The sequence below is a fragment of the Meleagris gallopavo genome, chromosome 1 (genome assembly GCF_000146605.3).
Source record: "Meleagris gallopavo isolate NT-WF06-2002-E0010 breed Aviagen turkey brand Nicholas breeding stock chromosome 1, Turkey_5.1, whole genome shotgun sequence".
Lineage (NCBI taxonomy): Eukaryota > Metazoa > Chordata > Aves > Galliformes > Phasianidae > Meleagris > Meleagris gallopavo.
Genome location: NC_015011.2, coordinates 74,613,233 through 74,624,822, shown reverse-complemented (window position 1 = coordinate 74,624,822; position 11,590 = coordinate 74,613,233). Strand labels below are relative to the sequence as shown.

Below are 11,590 nucleotides of genomic sequence, written 5' to 3'. Positions count from 1 at the left end.
AGTTGGTCTTCCAGGCTGCAAGCGCACACTGCTGGCTCATGTCCAGCTTTTCATTCAACAGGACTCCCAAGTCCTTCTCCATAGGGCTGCTCTCAAGGGGTTCTTCCTCCAGTCTGTATAAATACTTGGGACTGTCCTGGCCCAAGTGCAGCACCTTGCACTTAGCCTTATTGAACCTCATTAGGTTTTCATGGGCCCACTTCTTCAGCTTGTCCAGGTCCCTCTGGATGGCTTCCCTTCCCTCCAATGTATTGATTGCACTGTTTAGCTTGGTGTTATCTGCATACTTGCTGAGGGTGCACTAAATTTCATTGTCTAGGTCACTGAAAAATGTTGAAGAGCACTGGGCGAAACAAAGCAATTTTTCTGGCCTCAGATAAGTTTACCATTTCCTAATAGTATCTACATGTTATTGTGAAAAGGACAAAATAGCAGTATGGTCTTGCCCTGAGATTCAGATGTCTTCTTTGCTTACTATATAGTAGAAATCAATGTGATCTGTTCCAGAGCTGAGTTTATTCTGGTTAAGGATATAGTCCACTTGCACTTTCTGCTCTTGATCACAGGGCATCACATCATTCCTGGCCTTGATCTCAAGGAAGCTGTTGCTCTCAGAGTAGAAAGGTTTCAGCCAGTAGAAGCTCTCCCCAATCTCTGAGTTCTGCCCAAAATTGTCCATGGTGTGATTTTCAAGGTAGAAGGTGCCCTTCAGAGTACAAGAACATGAATAAGCAATCAGTATGACATGACAAGAGCTTGAGACAACTGAAAACACTAAGACTGTACCTGAGCTACTTGGCAGATTACATATCTTTTAGCAAAAGTATAAGTTTAATATTTTGTCCCAATCTTCCTTTTCCTTCTATATCTTTGTAAGGACACACAACATCAACTTTTAACCATCTACCATAAATATAACACCCAAATTTTCACTTAGTATTTCTCATTAGATGCCCTGAAGTATAACAGGCAGCAAAAGAGCCTTTGCACGATGAAGCTCTATTCCCTGCAGAGAATCTAGGACTTTGTGAATAATAGCTGTGAGCCTATGAACAAAACCTAGAGCCTGCTTGAAAAGATTACAGAGCCCAAACAAAATTAGGGAACTTCACCATGGATAGACTGTTGCCTCAGGGGAAAACATAAAATTATAGAGTCATAGAATCATAGAATCCTTAGAGTTGGAAGAGACCTCTGAAGGTCATCTAGTCCGATGCCCCTGCAATGAACAGGGACAATGCAAAATAAGGTTGCCCAGGGCACGATCCAGCCTTGCCTTGAAAGTCTCCAGGGACAGAGCATCAACCACATCTCTGGGCAACCTGTTCCAGTGCCTCATCACCCTCATTGTAAAAGACTTTTTCTATATATCCAAACTAAATCTACCCTCTCAGAGCTTGAAGACATTTTCCCTTGTTCTATCACCACAAACCCTGCTAAAGAGTCTGTCCCCTACTTTCCTGTAGCTCCCCTCTACTTTCTTTTAGCTTCCCCTGTCCACTACCAGGTCACCTCAGAGCCTTCTCTTCTCCAGTCTGAAGAGCCCCAGCTCTCTCAGCCTATCTCAAAGGAGGGGGTGTTCCATTCCTTGGATCATTTTTGTGGCCCTCCTCTGGATGTGCTCCAACAGATCCACGTCTCTCCTGTACTGAGGACTCCAACTTTGGATGCAATACTCCAGGTGAGTTCTCACCAGTGCAGAGTAGAGGGACAGGATCACCTCCCTCGACCTGCTGGCTATGCTTCTTTTGATACAGCCCAGGATATGGGTGGCTTTCTGGACTGCAAGGGCACATGGCTGGCTCATGAATCCCATACCATCTGCAAGAATGCAGATGGTGGGAATACACATGCACTGCCAGGATGGAAACAATGAATTCAGAAGTTGTGAAGAGGATACAAGTGCTTCAAAGTGTGGTTTTGAAAGGGGGGTCAAGAATAGCTACCTGCCAGGTGGAGCCTGAATAAGATATGTGCTGCTGCAGGGAGAAGGCAGCCACGTGAAATGGACTTCAGCAAAGACAGATGTCAACTGCCAGTTCTGCTGAGCCATCTCCAGCACATCCCAGAGCAAAAGGAGAGATTTCATCTGAGAAAGTGGTCAGATTAAAGAATGATTTTAGTGAAGTCACTCACTTTTAGAAAAGTGAGAGGGATACAAAAGGTGGATTAGGATCATGCTCTAGCTCAAGACAGCAGAGCACCTTTGATTAGTGTTTAGCTGAACTGTTTCAACAAAGCCTCCTGTCTCTCAGGGAAGATGGAATCAGAGAGTAATTAAAGATGCTTCTACAGATATAGTCAGATGAGATCAGGAGCCAGAAGCCTATGTCTCACACCTCAGATGTCTTCCACTTTCCTTTCCATTCCTTCTTACTTCACTGATCTTTTTTCCTGTGGCTGATGCTCACCTTCAATGAAACAAGTGAGCTGTTCCAGCTGGTGGTATTCAATGAGAAGTGGACTTTCCCTTCCTCATCCGTGAGGAATGACAGGTATGTCTTCTCATCATCTACATCAATTGTTAGGTAGACCATTTCATTTTGGAGGGCAGAGTCATTACTGTGGCAGAACATCTGCAGACAAAAGTAGGAAGTTAGTACCCCCATTGTACTCCACTCCAAGGCTCTGTCAGTGCTCAATATTTTCTTTTTTTTCTATCAGTCCTTCCAAATCCTTCTACCTTTCAGACAGATTGAAAGGATCCAAATAAAATCTGAATTTGTGTACAGCAGTTCAGAACCAGAAATAAAGGGTAGTATAGCCAAATAATACACATATACTGGGGGTAGAAAAGGAAATTTACTCGGATCCTAAGCCTTTTCCTGGACAGTGCTCCAAAATCTTAGAAGACTAGAAACTGTCTTGTCTCCAGCAACTTAACTGTTGCTGTTTCTTTCCTTCGTTCATGCTGGAGTTAGTATTGGCCCAGATAGAACTGTTTTTAGCCCCAGAGGGACAGCTGTCCTCGCATCATCCTGGGAACTTGAATTAAAAATGGCTGTTAGTGAATAGATATGAATAGATACACAAAACTTTAGTGATTTGCCAAGTTGCCATTACTACTTGGATGGCTGTTTACAGGGAGTAGTATCTCCCTGCTTCCACCATACCCATATCCTTATATCACATAGACTAGTTTCAAGAGCATCTCCTCAAGAGCCTTGCAGAGAATGCAGTTGGTCCTAAAATTCCTGTCCAGGGAAATTGCTAGGTTAGGTTAATGAAAAGAAATTGCTTTTATAGAGGGCTTCACTCATAGACTAAAGATTGCTTCCTTCTGCCAACAGAAAACAAGACCTATTATGTATCCTCAGAGAAGGGACCCATGGCGTTACCTGCCCTGTGTATGGCAGTCCACGTTTGTAGAATGGCTGGAGATTGATAAACTCTATAGATTTCATTCTTGTCACAATAGAAATTGGAGAAAACTTCTTAGCCCGTGCTCCTGTTTAGAGAGAGAAGAAATCTATTCAGCTCTAGCAGTGCTCTTAGAGAATCAGAAGACAAGAGGATACTTCCAAGCCATACACAGTATTCAAATTTAGAAGAGAAAATACATTGTGCTAGTGTGTAATTCCTTCAGTCTTTTGGAGGACATCTGCATTATGAGGAGGTGCACATAAGCATCTATTTCTCTTATTGCTGATTAAGCGAAATCAGATCATTGTTTAGTTATAGACAATTACTACCATAGGTGCCTAAAAGTGGCCTGAAGAACCCCACTCACAGTATGGCACTCCAAAAAAATGGACATCTCCAGTTATCAGATCAATGGGACATTAACATTCATGCTGAGAACCTACCACCTTATAGTCAATATTGTGGCAGACCAAAAAGGGGCAGAATGAGATTCCTGACAGCAGAAGTGTACGTAAGCAGACCTGCCTGAGGTTCAGGAAAAGAGAGGACAAGAGATTTTGGGTACAAACTGCTTGTCAGGATGGTGCACTACAATTAAAAAGAACTATGAGGGTTTGTTCCAGGGCTTTGCAACTAGCTAAGAAACACCTTGGTGTTCAGACAATCACTAAAATGACATCTACCTGCTAGTGGAGATGAAGGGTAGAGAGGATTGTGAAATCTGGTAATAATAGATAGAAGAAGTACTAGAATAAAGACCATCATCATGGTTCAAGATAGAACTACTGCAGGAAGGTCAAAGCCAAAAAATTTCAAACAAAGAAAGAAGCCTGCTGCAAGTAATGAAACTCCTCACAGATTCTTCAGTACCTGTTCCAATTTCTTCCATTTCTCCTATCACAACTATGGAGTTGACAGATTCATCTAATTCCAGAGCCTTTGTCTTTATTGTAAATTTAGCACAGCCATTTTTGTCTGTCTGAAGAAACAGAAACACAGAGAAAGATGATCTGGAGGTAGAGGAGCTGTTTCGTATATGGTGGGTAATCCTAAAGAAATATTTCTTAATACTTACGGAACAGAAGGAAGCTCAAAACCTATAACTACACAAATCCATCATGGATAACAGCAAGAGAAGAAACTCACACACTTGGATTAAAAAAAAAAGTGGCATTAAAAAAGTTCTTCAGTTAAATCATACAATGGTTAATTATGTCTTAAACAAACTCAGATGATCGGAGACCGCACTAAGCCCAGATCCTGCACCTGAGTGACCATGTGTCTGTCTGAACTAGAGGTAGCCTCCTCCCTAAAACGTCATGGCCCTTGTGAATAAAGCTGACATGATGGCATTCCAATCACAACTGTCTCTCTGATGTGACTATTTTAAAAATTGGCATCCAACCAGTTACAGATTTCAAGAGCTGTGCCAAGCATTAAACAGAGACTCGGTACAGACAGTCTGCCATGAGAGATGGAGTGGACAAAGTGTTTTTAATTATGCCTGTTGAGTTCTCTTGAGAATCTTGCAGGGCTTATTGCATGATGTGTGAGAGGAATTTGGCACTCATTTGGCGTTTTGCACAGCTAAGACTACAGTTTCAGATGGAGATTGCTACTGGATGAATTTTTAAAAATGCAGCAATCCATCTGAATTTTTCTGTTCAGACTTGTTGCTAACTGGCATGATATTTAAAAATGTTTTATTATGACTTTCAGCCTCAAAAAGGTGCATCTGAAAGCTGTAAGAAAAACCAGCCTTGCAGCTTAACCACAAGCATATAATGAGCATAAATGCGCAAAAAAGCATAACTAACACTGGACATAATCTTTGATAGGACACTGGTAAACTTAAGATGATCTATAAACTGTATGAACAGCACAACAAATAGTGCATTGAGTCTGTGACTTAATGCTCTGATACCACATGTATTGGTGGGAGCAGACACAGGGCTGAATAGACTAGTGATTTGATTCTACATAATATCATACAAACTTTTTGAAAGACCAAAGACACTATTACTTTTAAAGAGCTTACACCTTCTCCCGAAACACTGAGTCAGATACGGGCAGCCAAAACAGTATTTGAAGAATAGAGTCACAGGAAGATAAATAATCTGATTATATCTAACAAGTAGGAAGAAACTACATTAAACAGATTTCTGTGCATTAGGGGTGCAATCAGGCAGATTAAGGGGACAGACAGACAAATAGACATTTTCATCAGCTAATGATTTCCTCCATCTTTTTTGTTCACCCACCCAGCTCTGTTGCTTCCTCATCTCAGTAGAATTTGAGAAATCCTTCATTTTATACTGTAAAAATGTGATAAAAGTAATATCTATTTTCCCTTGAGCAGGCTTTCCATAGGTATACCTGTGTCAAAGGAGAGAAAAACACACCTGAAGATGAACTGCTTCAGCAGGAATTTTGAAACAGGTCCCCAGCCCTATCTAGGGTTATGTGGAGCCCAGGAGAGTGTTGTATCTTCCTTGCTCAGAAACATCATCCCTTAAAATCAGTTTGCATCCCACTACTATACACTGGGAACATGTTTCAAGCCACCTTCTCAAGTGTGCCCTCTAACCAGCAATCTTAGTATCCTTCAGTGTCATAGCAAATGACTTATGTAAAAAAGAACTAGCTTGACAGAGTGATATGTCTCCCTCAACAAAAAGTTAATGTTAAACCACTGTACTCCTTCTAACAATCTAGAGGTGATTATGGAGCCAAAGGACAGATCACAATGGTACTTACTTGCCACATAACTTCAGCTGAAATTCCTCATCCTCTGTGATGAAGGGAGGGTGCTCAAACTTTAATTCAAACTTTGTCAGCTCTGTAGACAGATGCATGGAAGATGGAAAGATACAGACCAAGGGAAAAAAAGTGATACCAATTAGAAATTATATTCTGCTATAGCTACAGTCCAAATGAGGGGAAATAATATAATATTCCTGCTTACTCATTCCTGTGCCATGACAGAACTTACTTCTTTACCTGTGCCTCCCTCTGCTGCCGCAGTTCCACAAAGAACTGCTTTCTACTCCAACCTAGTGAATCGTAAGCACTGTAAACAGCACAGGGTTTTATTCTTACACTTGTCACTGCAACTGTATGGGCTTAAGATGTGATGCTGTTCCTGTTTTGGCAGCTGACTGAACAGTATATTTAGCTTAGAAGAAGAAAACAATGAGCAGCAGCAAGAGCTCATTACAGGGCCCAGCTACAGCTAGAACAATATGATAGACTACAATCTTTCCCTTGTACTCTACCTGGCTGCAGAACCTCTAGAGTTCCAAAGGTTCTGACCACGTCCCCTGTCTGCTCTTCTCCCAGAGCAAAAGGTCTGATAAACATGGCCACATCACCCTTGTCTTTCTCTAGATATCCACAATGCTTTTCCCTCACTTTTGCTGTCTAAGTCTTACCATATTCATTAACACTGAATGTTTTTTGAGCCATGCCTTGTTGCACTGAGATGGTATATTTCCCAAGGGCTGCTTCAGAGGCCAGGGGGAAGGATAGATCCACAATGCCATGTCTTGACTTCACATTCAGCCATTCAGCAATGTGATTATTTTCAGGATCCTATTTGGGAAAGAGCATTCAGAGCCACCAAATCAAATTGATAGCATGGGTAGTCCAACTATACTCAGGCACAAGAAGGCACTACCAAGACTTACCCTTGCCACAGGTAAGATGCCTTCTCCCTCCAGTATCCTTTTACTAAACTCTTGAATTGCAAAGGCTGTCAGTAAAAGTACTGGGAAATGAAAACACCATAATACCCTAGGAAAGACAAGCAGCTGTGCTGCATCTATTAATCATTTTGCTTTGTGCCTTTTGCTCTGTACAGACTAGTTTTTGGGCTTGGGGTTTTTGAGATTCACTACTGCTTCTAGCTCAGCTATGTGCATCACAGAGAGCTCATTTGAATGAAGAACCCAGGCTGACCAAGTAGAAAGGTCTCCAACTGACTATGGGGTTACATTTGAGGAGCAGCCCAGTCTAGGAGTGAAAGGGCACAGTGGAACAGAGAGACATCTCCCTGTGGTCAGATATTCGTCACTTACCTGCAACCATATCTGGAGATACTGTAAAAAGAAGAGAGAAACAAGCTCAATTTTGTATAGACCCGAACAGTACACCAGAAAAGTTCTGCTCCATCCAGATCCTACATTATGTGTCTGAGGAGGACATAACTAGAACCTCTTGTTCTAGTCTGTACTGCAATCTTTCTCCAAAAGGCCAACAGATGAGTGGTTTCCTTTCAAAGATCATTTATCCTTATGATTTAACAAGCATGCAGGGAGCCTTACATGGGCATCTCAATGTGTATCATGCTTAGGCTCCTCCATCTAGAAAAGCACAGGGTTATACTCACCTCATTTTTAATGACCATAAGGTCATCATCAAGGTTCACGATTCGAAATTTCACTGGAAATATAAAGAAAAGGAGAGTAAAGCATTCTAAGTGCAATATATCCTTGCACAAATACTCTTCTCCTCTCCTCTGCTCCATTATTTGTGTCTCTCATAGTTTATCTCAGCAGTATTCTGGTATTCCCACAAACAGCTCTTCTTATCACCTATCCTATAACATCTCCCCATCCCATTCCACCTAGAACTTTGTCTAGGAGATATACATACAGATGCATGCTGTAGAAAATAATTTTCCCTGGAAAGATTGTAAAAAAGTATAAAACAGTGGCATTTGTCTTTCTGCAGTCTGTTCATACTGTGAAAACTCTGGAGCAAGTCTTTATATTTATAGAGCTTGGAGGTGCACTAAGCACACAGCATCTATGCAGTGAATCTAAAGTCTACTTAAAGGTAAATAAGTAGTCAAGAAGTGACAGTAGATTTTCCAGTGTTCTGGAGACTTCTGGCTTTCCATCACAAGACATATTTCCCCTGAATGACACACAGAAGCAGCATGCTGACCATCTGATGCAGCATGGCTCGTGAGAGTGCATTCTAATTCACATTGTTCCTGGAAATTCTGAAAATAGAAATCTGCTTTCTTCAAGTTCCAACAAACTTAGCTTGATGCACTCGATGAAGATATCCCACCAAACATGGCTGCTACTTTGAACATTCCTCCCCGTTTCCACTTCACCTTCATTCCTCACCTGTTTCTCCAGGTTTGTAGAAGGCCTTGTCTGTCTGTATCAGAATTATGCTTTTCTGGGGCATGACCAGAACCTTCTTGTAACCCTCAAAGAGCACATTGTCACTGCTGTGTATCAGGACATGAAGAAAAAACACCTCTTCTGACTGTCAAATTGAAAAAAAAACAACTAAGACTTGGAGTAGCTTGAAGAAGAAACTGAGGTCCCCTTCCTACTAAAATCTTCAACTTCCTTCTTTCCCTCTACTCTCCTTTCCTTAGTCACAGTCTACTCCATATTCCTCAGTTTCCTCATTTTTTTCTCTGCCTTTCCCCTTATCATGCTTGTGTCTTTCTATGTCTTTCCTCCCCTTATAATCTTTCCCACCCTGCATCTCCCCCCTTGAGTATGGCTCAAACACGAGACAGATGTAATTTCTGTTTGTAAGAGGAGAGGCAGCCAAGAAAGGTGTCTTACTTGTGTAGCTGAAGCAACTGTTTCCGAGGAATTTAAATTTGACACCTAGGTTGATTGATATAAGAAAACAGAAAAAAGTTATCAGAGGCTTTTCATCTTAACCCAGAAGTGAGACATTACCTCACTCAAACAACACTAAAATTCCAGAGTCCAAATTCCACTACATGAATCTATCTTTAATGAACTTGATATTATGGGAGAAGAAGCAATCACCATCTGTATGGGAACTGCTGAATCACAGCCTGAACCTCTGATTGGTCACCTGGGGTGAGCAATGAGTCAGCCACGGGAGCACAGGTGAAGGCAATTCACCTGTGCTGCAGGAAGGGGTGGAGCCTGGCTGCACCTCTCCTAGACCCATTTAAGAGCTGACTGCCAGTAGGGAAGGACCTCTTCTGGAGATTCCTTCTCTGAAGTTTTGCAGCAAGCTCAGGGTGTGGGTAAGCTTTCTATCTATTCTCTTTTTGTTATTATAATCTGCTTTGCTAAACTCTCTGGTTTATTTCATAATTATCACATCTTTATATTCATTGACTATACATCATCTTATTCATGAATGTTAGAGTGAACAATCTAACGTGTCATTATTACTATCTATAGAAATGCAAGATTTTTGACAAATGAGGAAAAGCCACATAGAGGTCAGATCTGGAGCTGGTCAAGGAAGTTATGGGAAACAAGATAATGGTCAGGCAAAAACTTTGGATATCTCATGATCAGAAAGACTGAGCTAACCAGGATAAAGGCTTTTGTTTTGTTTTCATTTTGTTGAGGTTTTTTTGTTTGTTTGTTTCTAACTGCAAATGTCCCTGGCTTTCTATTACCAGTACTTGTTCTCTCCTATGGCCTGGCACCAACACTTGTCTTATTGATGTAAGAACTAAAAGTGACTACAGCCCCTTCTAGACTTCTGCTTAATTCACAGGATAATCAAGATATAGATACACTGATTTAGTATGGTGCTGAAGAAGACAGAGAAAGTTTGTAGTCTCAGCACCAGACAGATCTCCATGGCTCTCTTAAGATGTAACTGAAGTTCTGCAGTTATGTCGCAACCTCAGTGTGGCTAGCTTAGCTAACTACAGCAAGGCTTCAGTGACAGGAAGTCAAGTCACCCACAAAATATCTGGATTACCAAGGTGAAATCCAGTTCAATGTGGGTTCAGCGCCATCACCACTAGGTACAGGTAACATAAAGCAAGCTCAATGTCTATCTAACTAAAGCTTATCATACAGATACAGCCTTGGAGTAAAATCATCCTCTTGGAGCTGGAAGGACAGGCTTCTGAGGAAATGAGGATGAAAAGAATGTATTTCGTATGTGTTAACTTGCATTGTGATTTTTTTCAAACATTACAGTGGTCTAAACTGTGAGTAAGCAGTGTTTTCCAACAACCTTTAAGTAGGGTGAAATGAGCTAATATAGATCAAAAGAACAGTTTTTTTATTTATACAGTGAAAGATTCCCTGTTTTGCTGAGTTGTTGCATTTTGCATGGAATTGGTAGGGAAATACATTTCACCTGTTTGCAGTGCATGCCAAGGCGCAGAAGGACAGTATCTCAAGAGAGCACTATAGTCTGCAGTGAGAGTAAGAGCATCCACTGATATGTCAGCAATCACAGCTACACTCACCTTGAAACTGATGCACTCAAAAATGCCTGGCTTCTCCACATCCTTTTCCACCACTGTTTGACTCCAGGTTTCCACCTCCAAGGTGACAGCCAGGTGGACATCCTCAGTGACGGAGCTGAAGTGAATACAGAGCTTCTCCTCTTGGAAATGGTGAATGACAGCAGGGAATATCACCATGTACTGACTAGAAGGGGGGGGGGGGGGAAGGATGTTCAGAAACATCCAGAGGCTGAGACAGTCAGACCAGAATACATCTCTGCTGCTTTCATGAACAGGTAGAAACCAGAGGTCAGAAATGTCTAAAAGCTGCGGAATTGTAATGCAGCTCCCTTTCCATACCCAAAAATGGCAACATGCCTCTTATATGTCTGTTATCATCTTTCCATTAGCCAGGACACAACTGCTCAATAGCAAATACATAGAAACAAAATGGTGGTGTGAGGAATTATACTGAAAATTCAGTGACCAAAGCTTCAGTTTCACTCCAAATTTTACCTCTGCCAGCACAGGATGAACAAAAGGAAGTTTTGCAGCTTCTATAGGTTTTTGGTGTGTGCAATGCAGTGCTACATTGCTAGTGCAGCTTCTTCAGTAGCAAATACCAGGGTTTTTACCTGCAGCTGCGTTTGAGATGCCAGTAGGAGTTGCTTATGCTCAGTCTCCCTAATAACAAGATTTCCCCCATGCAGTTCCATGATACTAAACAGTGCAGCATCTCAGTGCTAAATCTTTCAGTGCAGACCCATACACAAAGGCCCCCTCCCACCCCTATAATCAAAACAAGATGGTCTCACAGTTCCAGGCTTGCTTCATCTATGACTAAGAATAGAGTCAAGGCTAAGAGGAGTGCTGGTGCTCTCATTGCTTGGGCTCGCACAGATAGCTGCAAGATCTTCACAGGACAGAGAACTGCCTGTACTGATGGGCAGAAGCAATCCTAAGTATGCCCCTCAGATGCTCTTAAGTCCAAAGAGGGGAGGGAAGTTGTTATATTTACCAGGC

The 11,590-nt window shown here is 41.7% G+C and overlaps 1 protein-coding gene across 2 annotated transcripts; it reads right to left on the bottom strand.

Moving 5' to 3' along the window:
* Window positions 1-173: 173 nt before the first annotated feature.
* Window positions 174-11,554, bottom strand: LOC104912821 (ovostatin homolog). 2 transcript variants are annotated; one of them, XM_010717403.3, is made up of 13 exons: window positions 11,383-11,554; window positions 10,589-10,772; window positions 8,955-8,999; window positions 8,499-8,643; window positions 7,751-7,803; window positions 7,440-7,460; window positions 6,795-6,954; window positions 6,121-6,202; window positions 5,625-5,739; window positions 4,234-4,342; window positions 3,339-3,448; window positions 2,412-2,576; window positions 174-706 (listed from the first exon to the last, which is right to left on the bottom strand). In XM_010717403.3, exons 1-13 carry the CDS (start codon window positions 11,448-11,450, stop codon window positions 455-457), a joined length of 1,509 nt encoding a protein of 502 aa, XP_010715705.1. In that variant the 5' UTR covers window positions 11,451-11,554; the 3' UTR covers window positions 174-454. The 2 variants fall into 2 exon arrangements, with proteins under 2 accessions (XP_010715705.1, XP_019473323.1); XM_019617778.2 differs by lacking the exon at window positions 8,955-8,999.
* Between the last annotated feature and the right edge of the window lie 36 nt (window positions 11,555-11,590).